Source organism: Callithrix jacchus, chromosome 18 (assembly GCF_049354715.1).
Source record: "Callithrix jacchus isolate 240 chromosome 18, calJac240_pri, whole genome shotgun sequence".
Classification (NCBI taxonomy): domain Eukaryota; kingdom Metazoa; phylum Chordata; class Mammalia; order Primates; family Cebidae; genus Callithrix; species Callithrix jacchus.
The window spans coordinates 28,193,262-28,211,517 of NC_133519.1; the positions used below are offsets into that span (position 1 = coordinate 28,193,262).

At 38.7% G+C, this 18,256-nt stretch overlaps 1 protein-coding gene across 15 annotated transcripts in view; it reads right to left on the reverse strand.

Annotated features, from left to right (window-relative positions):
• The window catches only part of RABGAP1L (RAB GTPase activating protein 1 like), a 737,216-nt gene that overhangs the window by 28,677 nt on the left and 690,283 nt on the right, over positions 1 to 18,256 (reverse strand). For 9 of the 15 annotated variants that reach the window (XM_078356264.1, XM_035280064.3, XM_035280065.3 and 6 more), the window contains one exon: positions 11,440 to 11,532. In XM_078356264.1, the coding sequence (XP_078212390.1) occupies positions 11,440 to 11,532 (93 nt within the window). Of the gene's footprint in view, positions 1 to 3,917; positions 4,114 to 10,804; positions 11,100 to 11,439; positions 11,533 to 18,256 lie in introns of those variants that run through there. The other 6 variants (XM_078356265.1, XM_035280067.3, XM_035280068.3 and 3 more) reach the window with 2 other exon arrangements.

An 18,256-nucleotide genomic window follows, 5' to 3' on the forward strand; every position in this document is an offset into this window, starting at 1 on the left:
AAGTGCCACAAAGAGCAAAATTTCCAAACATATCCCCAATCCTGTGAGGCTTTTATATAGACCTAGAACACAGACACAAGCAATTCTTCATTTGAAACATGCACAGTAGTCTCACCCTTGACCTCAAGAGAAGCCGCAAGACACAGTAGGAACGAAACAGGGGGAACCACTAGACATTTGTTGAAATTGTTTGTCTAAGACAGAGTTCATATTAATTGAGTATATTTAAGGGCAGTAAATCAAGAATCATGACACATCGTTCATGACTTTGCTATCAGCTGACATTTTTATTCTTTGAGTAAGAATATATTTACTTTTCTGAACACCTATTTTTGTGTGAGAGCAACAGTCCTTATAAGAGCACTAGTTTTTTTTTTTTCTTTTTTTTTTAAACTTCAAATTAAAACATTCTGGATAAAATAAATTACTGAGGATTTCTGCACCCCACCTTGAAAAATCTGAAACAAAGTTACACGATTAAAAAAAAAAACCAAGTCACTAATTCTTATGAAGCAAGTAACTAAACATTATGAACTTGGTATGTTCACAACTGTTTTCAGAATAGCTATTTCATGTCTTTCATTCCAAAGTATCAAAAGTGCTTTCTTTGCTACTGTTAACAGTTATAGGAGATTCAAAAGACAGCGAACAGGAAAGTAATGTGATGAGACCTTCCTGTTTTTCACATTTACACTCCTAACACTCAAAGCAGTGATACAAAACAAAAAGACAAATATATGTTTTGGAAGATAGTTTATCATAGCATACCAGGTAAGGTGAAGTTAATTTTACCTTCTATGTAACAACCCGGTGTTTGTTATATTGAACGAAGACAGCCAGGTGCAGCGGCTCACACCTGTAATCCCAGCACTTTTGGGAGGCTGAGGCAGGCGGATCACGAGGTCAGGGGTTCGAGACCAGCCGACAAACGCGGTAAAACCCTGTCTCTGCTTAAAAATACAAAAATTAGCTGGGCGTGGTGGCATGTACCTGTAATCCCAGCTACTTGGGAAGCTGAGGCAGGAGAATCGCTTGAACCCAGGAGGCGGAGGTTGCGGTGAGCCAAGAGCACGCCATTGCACTCCAGCCTGGGCGACAGAGCGAGACTCCATGTCAAAAAAAAAAAAGAGGAAGACAATTTCTTTCTTCTTCCTGTTTTTTAAAAGAAGGACTAAGAAATGCATGGTAAGAGCAGTCTGAGGCTTTCACAGAGGCAGAGGATCCATAAACAGGGAAGGCCATCAGAGAAGTTGAAGGATGAACCTGCACCTTGATGATACCAGCCACCAGGGCCCACTTCTGTCTTTTCTTTTGGAAAAAAAAAAATAGAAAAGTTGGAGAATGTTAAAACATTATTGAAAAAGATATCTACTAAAAAAGATACTTTAAATAAATTCATGATAGAATTCCACCCAGTGTTAAAATACTGGAGAAGGCTGGGTGCAGTGGCTCGTCCCTGTAACCCCAACACTTTGGGAGGCTGAGGTCTGAGGACTGCTTGAGCTCAGGAGTTCAAGACAAGCCTGGCCAACATGGTGAAACCTCATCTCTACTAAAACAAAATACAAAAATTGGCCAGGTGTGGTGATGTGCACCTGTAATCCCAGCTGCTCGGGAGGCTGAGGCAGGAGAATTGCTTAAATCTGAAAGGCAGAGGTTGCAGTGAGCCAAAATTGCGCCACCGCACTCTAGCCTGGGTGACAAAGTAAGATCTGTGTCAAAAGTAAAAAAAAAAAAAAAATCCAATAACAGGAAATGCTTATGCTGCCTTGTAGGAAAAATAAAAAAAAAAAATAAATAACTGGAGAATCTCATTATATAACAATATAAACAACAGATATTAACTGTAGGTAGTGAATTTTCTTTATTGTTGTCCTTGTCCTTTTAAAATGTTTTTAAGTTTTCTACAATGAATATATATTTGTAATTGGATTTAAAAATAGTTTTATTAAGAAAAAAAGCAAGTCAGAATTTTAATTCCATTGGAAGGGATAAGATGCCAAAATGAGAAAAAAATGTTTAAGTCCACTTCTGTTAGAAGGTCATATTCTACACAAAACCATTACTGAATCCTCCTTTTTGACCAAAATTTATATATAATGTAACCCCTCAGAAGTGCTGCCTTGCTAGGAACTCTTTCCCCAGATATTCCTAAGAAGACTGTGTATGCTCTTGTAGGGGCAACTTGTACTCATCAGATTCTGTCTGTTCCCTCAGTCTACAGAAGTGCCACCCTCCCACAGAAGCATGATAAATGTGGAGACTAAAAAACAGATTTCTAAAAAGCCAGAGCTTCTACAATGGAATCTTTCAATCTTTGCCTAAGTAACACGATTTCTAGCAGGGGCTGGAGAGTCAGACTTTATTTCTGATATATCTATTACTCCTTTTCATTTCTTGTAGAAAATGTAGATTAAAAAAAAGATGAGAAACTTTTTCAACAAATTTCCTCCTAGCCAGGAAAGAGTAACAATACCAGTACAATTTCAACATGACTTGTTTCACAATGCAGGCTGCTTACGCAGGGAAGAGATTTTTCTCATTTTTTGATACATTTCTTTAAGAAACTAGGATAAGGCTACTTCAATAGCTATTTCTGAGTTAAGTGTCCTATTGCTGTTAAAATTGTACTTGTAGAACCCCCAAGTACAAAAAACTCCCTCAACTATTATGTACATTACATTCATTGGGCACAAGTGAAAATGTTGCCACTACCAGTTTTTCAGGTTACAGTGATTTGCTTAGAATTGAGTTGAAGTAACCTCCAGGTAAAGTCGTAGGATGTTCGTGGAAAAGTACTCTGTTCAAGTATTTAGAAATCATACCAGGTAGCTACTTCACTGTTCATAAGAGATACATGTCTGATGGATTATCTGTTATATAAGAAAAAGGTGTGAGTTCAGCTGAAATTCTGACTAGTAACTTCTCATTACAATGACTGTTGCAATGAAACCCTTCCTTACAGACATACAGCTAAAGGGGTAAGGGCAAGGGTGGGAAAAGATTTGGGGGAAACTGAGTGTCTCAGGACCCCTGCAAAGCAAAATAGCCTAGAGGGCACGCCTACTGGCTTTTGCTTTAGCAAGAAGCTTCAATTCAGTGTCTGCAAAGCAAGCAGTACAGTGGGAAGTGTCAGACTCCTGCTCTGCACTCACAGACAAGTGGGAAAGCAAGCTACGGGGCCAAAAATGCAGTATCATCCTCCAAAGTATGAACCCAGGGGTGTCCTCATGAGTCCTCCAAAGCCACTGAGTGCTACTGAGCACTACAGTGAGACCCTGCTACTGAGATGGAGATTTTCTACAAAGAACTTGCCACGCTTACTTACTGAGGGTTAAACAGAGCTTATATTACTTGGCTGTCTTTTCTAGTTCTTCTCAAGGAGCCCAAACTGTTTTCAAACTGACTGATTCCAGAAAAAGTTTGCCTGTATACTAGAATGGAGAAGATAGTTTGGTTTTCATGAACTTGGGAAAGGTAGTAACCCTGCTTGGTTTATTTTGGAATGTTGACAAGGGTTGTCCAGGGGAGACAGACTTAAAGTCACCCCCAATAACTTCAGTCAGCCCAGAGAAATTCACATGCTGTAAGTTTGCACAAGCTGAATGCTCAAAGCCTGTAAACAAAACAGGCAAATTGGTTCCCTCTTGCCTTTCAGAAAAGATTACAGGAGACACTCCTTACATAACTCTTAAAACTCACATTGCACTGTCTGAAACATACACTCCCCCATCTCATAACTGACATCATTTGAATAAAAAGCAGATAACAACTGTCCTCATACTTTCTCTCCTCATGGATAGGAGATGTACAGCTGGGAAAGTTTGGTTAGTAACTTTTGGGAGGAGGATACTGCATTTTTCAAAGACACAGACACTGATGTTACAGACATACATAGATTAAAAAAAAAAACTTACCTCCTCAAAAGTCATAGACCAACTACCGTTTTCAATCATAGGTACAAAGACAATTGAAAAAAACAAAAGAATATCCAATGAAATTGAACACCTACTAAAATATTTATGAAATGGCAATAACAAAAACAGACACTTCTTAATGCTCTTTTGCTTTTCCTTTGAGTGTCATATAACTCTAAGTTCTCTCTGTGACTGCAAACATTCAATGGAACAAAGTATACTTGAGGCAGCCAGTGGGCAAGTCTCAACTCAGGAAGACTCATATCCGAAAACTCCTCCCTCTCCACAATGCTGCTTAGTTTGCATGAATGACTAAAATGCCCTATGTGGAACTATTAGCAACTACAGTATGCGTTGTTGATACTCTGTTGTCAAAGCTGGGTGGAAGGAACTTCCTTATATGATAAGGTCAGAAATCTTGCAAAATAGTTTATCTTCAGACAAAAGAAGGAAATTGCTGGGCAGGGTAATGCAAAAGAAAAATGAATCCCAGATCTCATTGGTACCTAGGGGCTGAAGTCTGGGTGAAGCGGTTCAAGGGATTGTGAACGTCATTTATTCCAAAATGAGAAGCCATAAAAATGTGAACTGGTAATTAAAAGTAAACTAAGCTTTAAAGGAAAAAATGACAAGGAGGGAGGCAGCTTTATAAACCCTAGCTCAATATTTTGGGTGTTGTCTGCTGCTATGATGAATTTTTGGCACATGTTTTTAAAGACTTTTAAGGGTCAGGAGAAAATGTTTTCCTAAAAGACGCAGTGCAAATGTATTAGCAACAACACACTCAACTCTCACATATTTTCTTCTGGATACCTCTTTTAAAAGAGTTGATAACTTTCATATTCAAGTTTTCAAATGCCTACAGATATAACGTTTAAATATCTATGTTGTCCATAAGTGAAGATTTAAGAAAAAAATATGAATATTTGAAACTGTTATGCTTCCCTCCTTTACCCATCACATCCAATTTTAACTTTCTAGTGGAAATTTTCAAATTTTTAAATGTCAATCTAAAAACAAAATCTTGTCAGTAATAAATGACAGCTGGCCAAACAGACTGCATTTCTTTCAGCACTTGAAAAACTATCTTAGATTATAGTCTTACACAGGGGTCAGCAAACTTCTAGTGTAAATTGCCAGACAGTAAATATATTAGGCTTTGCAGGTCGCATGGTCTATGCTGAAATTTCTCAACTCTACCAGTGTCATACAAAAGCAGCCACATGCAATAAATAAATCAATAGGTGTGGCTGTTTCAATAAAACTTGGTTTACAAATCTCGCAGGGAGCCAGGTTTGGCCTATAAACCACAGTTTGCGGATCCCTGCTCTACTCTATTACACAAATCAAATTTTCAAAAAGCAAATGCATTCTAAACAATATAGAAACATATTAGTGTCAGGTAATATTCTTAGTAATACTTAAACAGAAAAGAAAACCTCCTAAAAATTAGAGCAAGTTTCTTGAAAACTCTGAGGATCATCAATAAACACACTAGAAATTCTTAGTGTGCCTAACACATACTCTTCCCCCAAGGGTTAAGTATAAGGGACCGAACAGCCCAGCACTGTTAGAAAGCGCCCACTCCTTTTTTAGCTATATTGCTTGAGAAGCCAAAAGGATTTAGTTTTGCATCTTCACCATCCTACAACAATGAACTCTCTGCGTTATCCAAGCTCAAAGAGAAAGTGGCAACTTTCTGAAGTTTATCATTGTCATAGGCATATAGAAACCATCCTCCTGTCTATTACTGTTTCTTAAAAGCACATTATTTCATAACATAATATTTCCAAAAGCCAGCACAGTTTCTAGGATGTGAAAAAATAATAAAATGTAAGTTTATTGGCTATGGCAGAAAAAAACCCTTTTTTTTTTTTTTGAGGCCGAGTCTCACTCTTTCACCCAGGTGGGAGTACAGTGGCATAATCTGGGCTCACTGCAACCTCTGCCTTCCAAGTTCAAGAGATTCTCCTGCCTCAGCCTCCCAAGTAGCTGGGACTACAGGTGTGCACAACCACGCCCGGCTAATTTTTGTATTTTTAGTAGAGACAGGGTTTTACCATGTTGGCCAGGCTTGTCTCGAACTCCTGACCTCAAGTGATCTGCCCACTTCACCTCCCAAAGTGCTCGGATTATAGGTGTGAGCCACTGCGCCCAACCAGAAAAACATTTTTCAAAGTTGGATTCACTTATCTTGACTCCTCTGAGTAAGAAAGGGTCTAACACCGAAAAGGTCCCAAAGGTTTTTTAAAAAAAGTCTACTGCCTCTTTTCTATAGGCAAGAAATGTATCATAATTTAAACTTTTCTTCATTTGTCAAGTTTAAAAGAAATGTGATAATTGCTCTAAACTATTTTATTAGATATGTAAGGATGGCAAAAAAGTACAATTAAGCTTTATTTCAAATATTTCATTTGTATTATTTTTATTATACATAATAGCTTCATTTGAAATTACATGTAGAGGCAATTACCCTACAAAAATTAGTATATGCGGGCTGTGCATGGTGGCTGAAGCCTGTAATCCCAGCACTTTGGGAGGCCAAGGTGGGTGGATCACGAGGTCAAGAGATCGAGACCATCCCGGTCAACATGGTGAAACCCCGTCTTTACTAAAAATACAAAAAATTAGCTGGGCACGGTGGCACGTGCCTGTAATCTCAGGTACTCAGGAGGCTGAGGCAGGAGAATTACCTGAACCCAGGAGGTGGAGGTTGCCGTGAGCCGAGATCACGCCATTGCACTCCAGCCTGGATAACAAGAGCGAAACTCCGTCTCAAAAAAAAAAAGAAATTCTGTATTTATAATACTATCTGTGTCCCAAACCCAAGAGAGTTTAAACATTCCAGATTCTTTTAGTATTTTCCCATCTAGAACAGGTAACCTTTATTATGCTTTGGGAGATTCAGTGAATTTAATTAATTAGCCGTGTTTTTTAAGGCTTGACTCTCATTTGTGCAAGGAGTTCTTTAATTAAACCAGAAAAGAGTATCATTCTCCAAAGGTAGCTGAAGGCTACAGATCTCCAAAAAGTACCATCTACTGATAATATCACTAGAAAACTTTCCTCACAGTAGAAACAATTCCTCTCTTTAAGATAAAAAACATTTTAATTTCCGATATTGGTAACTTTGCTTATTAAGGGCTGGTTACTATGTTTCTAAAATATATTAAAACAGCTACACATATTGATGAATGTGTATTTTCTGTAGGAAAATGAAAAAAAAATGCTTATTTCTACAGGCAAATCTTTATCCTACATTTTACCTCATTAGAAAATCAACCACTAAATTTACAAATCAAAATATTAGAGTAGACAAAGAATTGTACAAAAATCTGGCCAGGTCCAAGTTAAGAAGGAAGATAAAAAAGATTTGAAATAAATATTCTACACATTCTTCCTCCAAAAAAGTTTCCTTTCTATCTCTTGGAATCTAGTCATGAAGAAAAACAGAAAGAGTAAAGGCTATAGCAGTCATTATCATGCTCACTGAGTTTAAAATATAAACTGATGCCAAGACCAGGCAGCACAGGCAGTGCAGATAAATGTATTACCTACTTATATATGTTTATGTCTGTGTGTGTATACATATAATGTACAACATATGTTCTATCTGGAAATTAAAAATTAATGCACCACCCAGTGTGTAGGCCTTTATCCTATAAATATGGACACATACGAGATCAATAGTCACTAATTAGCTCTAATTTCAACAGAAAGCTGTCCCTCCTGCAAGGCTTCTACACAGGTACCTCTGTTGTAACTTAGGGTTCATGAAAGGAAAAGGGGAGGCTAAATGACAATTGTCTTGGAATAGTCTTCTTTTTTTGGGGGGGTTGAGAGATGTAATTCATATACCATAAAATTCATGTTTTTGAAATGTACAGTTTAGTGGCCGTGTGTGGTGGCACACACTTGTAATCCCAGCACTTTGGGAGGCCGAGAAGGGTGGATCACCTGAGGCCAGGAGTTTGAGACCGGCCTGGTCAACATGATGAAACCCCAACTCTACTAAAAATACAGAAATTAGCTGGGTGTGGTGGTGCACACCTGTAATCCTAGCTACTCAGGAGGCTGAGGCACAAGAATCACTTGAAACTTGGGAGGCGGAGGTGGTAGTGAGCCGAGATTGCACCACTGCACTCCAGCCTGGGCAACAGAGTGAGACTTTGTCTCAAAACAAAAAATAAAAAAGATTTAAAAAGTCAAATGTACAATTTAGTGATTTTAGTATATTCACAAAGTTGTGCAATCAATATTACTTCTTAATTCCAGAAGATTTTCATGATACTTTGAGTTTTAAAATTTAAATTTATACCAAAACTATTTCACCTCTTTCTTTGTAGTTGAGATTTAAGTATTGAATAAAGGTGACTATAGCGATATAGCCTGAGCATGAAAATATGTGTAAAGCAAGAAGTATGACTGTTGAGAGCTACCTCTACATTCTTGGATCTTTAATCCCACCTCTAGATTCCCTGTGATAGTCTTTTTTTTTTTTTTTTTTTTTTTTTTTGGTGGGATGGAGTTTCGTTCTGTCACCCAGGCTGGAGTACAGTGGTGCAATCTCACTTACTGCAACCTCTGCCTCCCTGGTTTAAGCAATTCTCTGCCTCAGCCTCCTGAGTAGCTGGGATACAGGTGCCTACCACCACACCAGGCTAATTTTTGTATTTTTCGTAGAGACAGAGTTTCACCATCTTGGCCAGGCTGGTCTTAAACTTTTGACCTCATGATCCACCTGCCTCAGCCTCCCACAGTGCTGGGATCACAGGCCTGCCCGGCGTGATAGCCCTTTTACATACACTACCATGTCCAAGAGAAATAGCACTGAACTGAAATACCTCTTAAAATATCTTCTTATATAACATATCTGGGCTTTGAAAAATACATTTCCTAAAACCTTCCTAGCTTTCTTGTCAGATGGCAAGCTGGGGTGTACAAATGACTTTTTAAGCAGTGGAGATTCTAATGTTGAGGAGCGGCTGTCACTGAACTGGTGCAAGTTCTCACTCGTTGCCCTCAAAGAGCTTCCCAAGTCAGTCTTTAAGAATTTACATTTGCTGGGTTTCCAGTCCAAGATCTATGAATTATAAAATGCTCATTCCCAGGACAGAGATCTTATTCTTCACAGGATTAAATTTAGAATATGTAAAAGGTATTTTCTAACTTTGCTACTTTAATTAAGATAATTATAATATGGCTTCTTAAATTACATACTGATCATCTGAAAAACCAAATATGCTGATGGTTTGAAGCTTATGTCGTTGATTGCCACCTCAAAAATGTAATTATAATCTAAGAACTATGAATTTGTCAAATGCATTACCAGGGCAAATGCCTAGACATTATTAAAAGAGTATAGAGATATTAGATAAATGTACTGACAAGTTATCACAATAATCTAAAAGAAATAGCGATAGAGGGTATCAGATATGTGCAAATAAGAAGCAACAATACTTGAACTTAAACAGTAATGCCTGCTTTCAAAACAAAAAGTTTAATCCTACTTTGATCTCTCAAAAACTATATACATTGATGATCTTACATGTTATAAGTACTTTAAAAATAATGTCCATCTTACTATTCATGTATACATACCTGCTTCGGCACAAAAAAATATTTAAGACACAATAACAAGTTCAATTCCAGCCTGATTTTAAATGTATAAGTTTGGTCTCTCATTTCACTCTTATTTTAAAGCACTCTTCACAGAATTTCTTCAGAACAATGGTAGTAATAAGAAAATTAGAATAATATAAGCAAAAGGAGAGCTCCATTCTGGATGCTTAATAATAGTTTATAATTACCACCTTCAAGCCTTTCTAAAGCAGCATGCTATATGATTTACATTGAAAGCTGGTTTTATTGAGGGGATGTTGGTGAAAATTAAGCTTCATACGTCATCTATTAACACCTTACTGTTATAGTTATCTGCTATAGCAGTATGTGGGATTTTATCATCAGATCTTAAACCACTTCTGTAAGCAAGGGGTGAGTACTAGTTAGCAATACTTGAAAGAACTGAGAACAGTCAGCAATGGACTAGAGGGGAAGACCCATATAAGGTGATATTATTCTAGTAATAATTGCATAATTTGTCATAGTAGCCTTCATAAAATAAAAGCCATTTCTTGAACACAACTATGAGCTGAGTCCTTAACATACAGCATGCCTCATCCTTGCAACAATCCATCAAAAAATCCGATACATTATACCTTTTACACATGATGAAGAGGTTCAGTAACTAGTCTAAGACACTAAATGGTGGCATGGAGATTAAAACTCTCAGTGTGAAGTCTAAATCCTGTGCTCTAAAAAATGAGCAAGGTTTGAATTCAGGCCTGTCTGACTACAAAATCTACATCCTGCTTCCCTGTTCCTCTGTATACATCCTGTGCTATTCAGTTCACCCACAGAGATAAGATGTACTGTGTGACTGTGCTGCCATGTCCAGCTCTAACCACATAAAGGTAACTCTAGTCACAAAAGTGGAAGTTGTTCCAATGTGGGTGATTTAATTAATCATGCCACACAGTCCATTTCTTGGCAGGACTTTTTGGCACTGGTGCTCAGTGCTGAAAATACAATATTCTTTTATCTTAGTGTATTGATGTGGAGGGAGAAGAAGCTATTATGCATCTGTGTGAGTCTGAAAATTAAAGCATGTTGAAGAGAGACAATATTTTACTTGGAAAAAATAAGTTGGAAACAAGTGTTTCCCAACACTGAATCCTGAGAACAGTGTTGCTAATTACCATTAAAGAGATTCACAATTAATGAATGTATTAAACTGAAATTATTTTGATTCTGAACTTCATACTATAAGTCAAATATCATTTTTGTTCATAAATGTCTGGAAATAAATGTTGCAACCAACACCATTACTGTGCTCAATATACCTTTGTGGTTTTTATTTTTCCTTCCAAGTGAGTTGGTATTTTTAACATTTGTTAAAGACAGAGGCAACTTTGAAACATCCTTGTCAGTTGGAAGAGTTCACCTGCTAAAAGTCTTTGTGGATATGATCATGCACAGCTAAAACAGTACTTTGCCATTTTTCCTTTTTGTTTCATTTTTGAAAGTAGAAAGCCACTTTCTTTTTCCCCTCTCTTTCTCTCCGCTTCTTATGAAGATTCCCAGTATAAATGCAACAGCTGGAGTTACCTACAAATATACAAACTGAAAGAAAAGAAATATTATGGTTGGCTATTTGGGAGTCTCCTGAAATGAAGACATACCTGGACAGTTAGCATAATCAGAGAGCATCTAAATCAATCAAGGAGGAACAGAGGGAATTGAAATTGCCACAGTTGCTGCTTTAAGTTAAAAAAAAAAAAAAGATACTTTGCTGAGCTGGGAAATGGTGGCTGGTGCCTGTAATCCAAGCTACTTGGGAGACTGAAGTGTGAGGACTGCTTGAGGCCAGGAGTTCAAGATCAGCCTGGGCAACACAGCAAGACTCAGTCTCATTTAAAACAAAAAAGAAGGTACTTCGATAGATGCAAAATATTTCTCATACCTTGTATCTATCCATTGGGTCTTCCTGCTGCAGCTGACTCTCTCGCATTGTCTGATATTCTTTCTCATATTTCTTCAGCTTCTTGGTTGGTACCTGCAGGGATGTGAGGAAAACCATGTTAGACAAGAAGACCATTTATGAAAAAAAATTTCAAGTGTGTTTGCTAGTTAATTTCTGGCATTCTAAGGGAGCATGCCCAACTCAAAGTTAGAAGAAAAACACAGACTCCAGAGTAGGGGTTGGGAAACTTATCCTGTGAAGGTCTAGACAGTATATATTTTAGGCCATAGTCTAGGCTGCAAAGATTCAAGTCTGTCGTTATTGCATAAAACCTGCCATGGGTGATACGTAAATGAGCCTGGTTGTGTTCCAAGAAAACTTTATTTACAGAAGCAGGCCACACTTTGTCCACCTCTGTTCTTAACAGTATTGCTGATGTCACAACCTTCTCTTACTAATGTATGTAATAGTGCTATTAATTTTAACTTTCTTAAGTATGATTCACTCATATCCTTCTATTATGTTGAAACGAAAATTATTATTTTAAACAAGTAAAAAATTGAGCTACAAGAAATACTCTAAAATGAGCTTAGTGTGATGGCTCATACCTGTAATCCCAGCACTTTGGGAGTCCAAGGTGGGTAGATCACATGAGGTCAGGAGTTTGAGGCCAGCCTGAAACCCCATCTCTACTAAAAATACAAAAATTAGCCGTGCATGGTGGCAGGCATCTGTAATCCCAGCTATTTGGGAGGCTGAGGCAGGAGAATTGCTTAAACCTTGGGAGGCGAAGGTTGCAGTGAACTGAGATCGCGCCTGCTACTGCACTCCAGCCTGGGTGAAAGAGCAAGACTCAGGTCGCCCCCCTACCCCACCACCAAAAAAAAAAACCCATATATATAAAATGGTAGTATACTGAAAAGAAAGAAGGTTGTAATGTTTAACAAGGAAAACTCAAATATAGAATCATTGTGCTGTATGAGATAATAGAAAGTCATCTAAACAACTGATTTATTTCTTGCTAAAATTATGTCATCCACAAAGACAGCAGTTTATTGTTTTCTGAAAAAAAAAAAAAAAACTAGAATCCTATGGACTCACAGAATTTTAAAAATCAACAAATAAGCACAGTATAGTACAACAGCCCTCAGTAAACAGATATTTAACCTCTCTTAGGACACAGTGGTGCATACCTATAGTCCCAGCTATTTGGGAGATTGAGATGGAACAATTGCTTGAGAGCAGAAGTTCCAGGCTGCAGTGAACTCTGATGGCACCTGTGAACATCCACTTCCTCTAGCCTGGGCAACAGAATAAGACTTTTTTTTTGAGACGGAGTCTCACTCTGTTGCCAGGCTGATATGCAGTGGTACAATCTTGGCTCACTGCAGCCTCCACCTCCCGGATTCAAGTGAATCTCCTGCCTCAGCCTCCCGAGTAGCTGGGACTATAGGGGCATGCCACCAGCCCACCTCATTTTTGTATTTTTAGTAGAGACAGGGTTTCACCATGTTGGCTAGGATGGTCTTGATCTCTTGACCTTGTGATCCACCCACCTTGGCCTCCCAAAGTGCTGGAATTACAGGCATGGGCCACTGCGCCCGGCTGAGACCCTGTCTTTTAAAACAAACAAAAAAACTCTCCTAGCCTCAGTTTCTTCATTTATAAAATGGCAGGCAAACAAAATTTCTACCTCATAATGGTGTAGGAGAATTAAATGAGTTAACAGAGAGGTACCTAAAACAATGCCTTGTTCGTGGACATTTTTAAAACTGTTTTTTAAAGTAAGTATTCAATCAAAATTAAGGCATTAGAATTCATTCTGTTCTATAATACGTATTAAATCTACTTTTAGCCTTTCCTTGGACAATCAAATTTATAGAATTCCTTTATTTATGTTATTTTATTTTAACTTTTATAGAGATGGGGTCTGACTATGTTGCTTAGGCTCGTTGTCTCAAACTCCTGGGCTCAAGTGATCCTCCTGCCTCAGCCTCCCAAAGTGTTGGGATTACAGGCATGAGCCATTATACCTAGCCTATGATTCCTTTAAACATCAAACCTCTCCTTAATGTTTTCGTTTCATTTAAATCACAAATGTGCTATGTTGCAGACTTCTTGCGTACTCTGTGAAGGCAAGGACGATGTGTATCTGCCTCAGTATCTGCCATAATACCTAATAGTGGTATTTGGCCCATAGTAGGCCCTCAACAGATTGTTCCTTGTTGAGTTTAACATGTGGTATTTAGAAAATATAGACATATGAGTGAGAGAGCAAAAGGGAATGGAAAGCGCCTAGCATGAATATATAATTATCTCACAATTTCCTTATTTTCATTAAAATGAGGACAGTATTAATTCACTGGCATCTGGCCAGATAATTTGTTAAATAAAAAATAAAGACACCAGGTGTCATTCCCCATCTTATTCTAATTACTTTCTTCTTCCTACCCAGGAACACTATGAAGTACTAGAATCATCTGCTTCTGACCACAATTGGGAAGTTTCACGAACTCAGTCCAAACCTGATAGATGATACAAACCAGTCAACAACCACAGTATGAGAATATTCATCTGACTGGGAATGTCTCTCCAGTCAAACTGGGAGTGAGGACAGTTCACAGGGTGTAACTGAATTGCAAAGCCGCTGCTGAACATTGTAATGAGAAACACTAATCCTTTATTACTCCATCTCCAGAGACCTCTAACAGTATACTATGACCAACTAGAGAGCAACAGAAAGGAAAGCACCACCTGCCGACTGTGTACCCTCACGGATCACTAGATAAACAAGGGAAATATACATGATCATGTGTTAACAAAATAACAATGATGTTATTTTTTCTGGCTTTGACAGCAGTCTCAATTTCCTTTAGTTTTATTTTCTCTATATACATTAATCATACACTGAGAAAACCAAAAATAGACTCTGAAGATGAAATTGCAGATCACTAGCACTACAATAGCCCTGGAGCTATAGAAAAAGGGGACACTTCAGGGTTTTAAGCAGTGCCAAGGTATTGCCAATGTTTCCCTAGGAGCAGGAACAAGAGCCATGGGAAGCAGATACAGGTATTGTGAGGAGAAAGCCCACTCCAGCAGCCATTTTCCCACCAGATCAAAAGTATTTCAGTATTTCTAAAGCAGGAATACCATACCACTGGACACCAGGCTGAATATTAGTCCCCTTTTCTATATGGTTCTAAAATGGATCCACTCACCAATGACTGAATTATATACTGAAAGCTTGTAATTTCTAGAGAATTCCAAAACCATATTTTTAAATTTCAAACTATTACCAACATTTCTTTTATATGTAAGAGAAAAAAAATTGTCTTTTTAAAAGGATATGTTTGCATGTCCTTTTAAAAGTCACTTTTGCTACTTATATTAAAAGGTTCATTTCAAAGTGAAATATTAAAAAAAAAAAAAAGGCAATAATCACTCTCAATAAACTAATCCTTTCCCATCTGGCTGAGATTCTAGGATGTTTGGCTTCATCTTGTTCAGGGAAACAGAGCAGGTTCCCAGAACAATATGTTGCTAGGAAACCTTCCAAGCCAAGCTTATTTATCTTGTGCTGTGGGTTGACAGCAAGCGTCCACCTGTGTGATTGGCACAGTGTAAACGTGGGGAAAGGGTGGAGGAGAAAGAGACAGGGGAAAGCTGATATGAAACTCTTGTTATTAATGAGGTAATCAAAGAAAACAGACTTTCAGTTTTTAAAACCATATTCCAGGACAAAAATTGATTTTATTTTAGGGAATACTGAACGGAATACAGAAGCTTGAAATTTTTCTTACTAGAGAAAGAAATGTAAAAACCTTTTCAGGGCTGTGTGCGGTGGCTCATGCCTGCAATCCCAGCACTTTGGGAGGCCAAAGCGGGCAGATCACCTGAGGTCAGGAGCTCAAGACCAGCCTGACCAACATGGTGAAACCCCATCTCTACTAAAAATACAAAATTATCCAGGCATGGTAGTGCATGGCTGTAATCCCAGCTATTCGGGAGGCTGAGGCAGGAGAATCGCTTGAACTTGGGAGGTAGAAGTTGCAGTGAGCTGAGATGGTGCCATTGCACTCCAGCCTGGGCAACAAAAGCAAAACTCTGTCTCAAAAAAAACAAAACAAAAACAAAAACAAACAAACAAAAAACCCTCCTCAATATATAGTTTTCATGAAAAGAACAAAAAGTCACTAAGAGTTATTAGAATTGAAACATCCTATAAGGAAGTGTGCACTTGAAGAATGTGTTAAGAATCACGAATCCTTTTAAATGTCTACCTAAAGCTGGGGTCCTGTCCCACCAAATGTCCACTCTCTGTCTTTGTAGTATTTCCTAAGTTCAAGAAATGTTCAAAGAATCTCTAATTGTTTGATGTGTGCAACTGATGATGAGTATTCACTAGTTTGAAATGGTATTTATTAATAAGAGCCAAACAAACAAATAGAAAAAGAAAAAAAAAAAAGATACCCATTCACGGCAAGACAACCCCTAACAAGTATGATTAGCAGTCATTTAAATAATCAACCAAGGCTTGACACTGTGGACTTGACAACTACATTTGGGAAGGCAGCATTTATGACAGAACCAGTGTTTTCACATTGTAAACAGTTTACAATGTTTATATTTCATACTGTGCTTGGCCCTGACATTGAAATTCCTAACATAAATATCCATTTACACAGAATTAGGAAATTGGAGTTGGAGGGATCTTTGGAGACGACTTATCTGGTACCATCCCTTCTTTAGGATAAAGAAACTAAACACATCTTAAAAAAAAAAAAAAAAAAGGGCCGGGTGCAGTGGTTCACGCCTGTAATTCTAGCACTTTGGGAGGCCGAAGTGGGTGGATCACCTGAGGTCAGGAGTTCAAGACCAGCCTGGCCATCATGGTGAAGCCCTATCTTTAAAAAAAAATAAAAAAAAAAAAGAAAGAAACTGAACAGATGTGCTAGGATCCTTGTTGGAGCCACCTGGTAGCAGTAGAGCAAATAGGTCTATGGCCTCTCTAGCCTGGACTCCACTCCTTCCGGGTACTGGGTCACCTCTCAGGTGCAGTGTTTCCCAAACTTCAGTCATTCGAATACCACTTTCATTATTTTTGCCATATCCATTCACAATATACTATTTTCTTTCTTTCTCTCTTTCTCCCTTCCTCCCTTCTTCTCCTTCTCTCCTTTTTTTTGAAACAGAGTCTCACTCTGTCACCCAGCCTGGAGTACAGTGGTACAATCTCAGCTCACTGCAACCTCCGCCTCCTGGGTTCAAGCGATTCTCCTGCCTCAGCCTCCCAAGTAGCTGGAACTACAGGCGTGTGCCACCATGCCCGGCTAATTTTTGTATTTTTAGTAGAGACAGGGGTTTCATCATCTTGGCCAGACTGGTCTTGAATTCCTGACCTCATGATCCACCCACCTCGGCCTCCCAAAGTGCTGGGATTACAGGCATGAGCCACCATGCCTGGCCTCTTTCTTTCTTTTTTGAGACAGAGTCTCCCTCTGTCGCCCAGGCTGGAATGCAGTGGCGCAATCTTGGCTCACTGCAACCTCTGCCTTCCGGGTTTTAAACAATTCTCCTGCCTCAGCCTCCTGAGTAGCTGGGACTACAGACGTGTACCACCATGCCCAGCTAACTTTCTGCATTTTTAGTAGAGACAGGGATTTACCATGTTAGCCATGATGGTCTCAATCTCTTGACCTCAAGATCTGCCTGCCTCAGCCCCTCAAAGTGCTGGGATTACAGGCATGAGTCACCGCATCTGGCCCTTTTTTTAAAATTTTGCTTTATTTTTTGAGACGGAGTCTCACTCTGTCATCCAGGCTGGAGTGCAGTGGTGCGATCTTGGCTCATCGCAAACTCTGACTCCCGGGTTCAAGTGATTCTCCTGCCTCAGCCTCCTGAGGAGCTGGGACTAGAGGCACACACCACCACACCCAGCTAATTTTTGTATTTTTAGTAGAGACAAGGTTTTGCCATGTTGGTCAGGCTGATCTCAAACTCCTGACCTCAGGTGATCCACCCACCTTGGTCTCCTAAAGTGCTGGGATTACAGGCATGAGCCACTGTGCCCAGCCAAAATCAACTAATTTTTTTACATACATTTATTTAACAAGAAAACATTCCATTTGGAATCAACATAGAGAACTATGGTAGGCAGAATAATGGCCTCCCAGAGATGGCTGCACTTGTGATCCCTAGGATCCCTAAACTTGTGAATGTGTTACCTTACATGGTCAAATGGATTTTGCAGATACGATTAAGATTAAGGACCTTAAGATGGGAAGGTTATTTTAGATTAGCTAAGTGGGCCCACTGAAATCATGTGAGTCATTAAAAGAAGAGAAACTTTCAGGACTTCATTCAGATGTCACTACTGCAGAAGGATCAAAGAAATTCTGTGTTGCTGGCTTTGAAGACAGAGGCAGAGGTCCGTGAGTAAGGCAATGTGGGCAGCCTCTAGAAGCTGGAAAGGCAAGGAAACGGATTCTCCCAAAGAACCTCCAGAAGGGAAGGCAGCCCAGCCAACACCCTCATCCCTAGTCCAGTGAGACTCATATCAGGCTTGTACAAAACTGTATACTAAAAGATTATCTTTGTAGTGATTTGTTATAGGAACAATGAGAAACTAAAAGAACATATTATAAACAACTACAATGAGTTGAGCTACTAAATATTTACAAACAAAACTCAGTTGAAACTCTTAACACTTTTGCTGAAGGCAAGATAAGAACTCCCCTGTGCTTTATTTTACAACCAACTGCAAATTATGTCAATGTAAAGTCAACTATAAACTATTAACCCTGATGTTATAAAT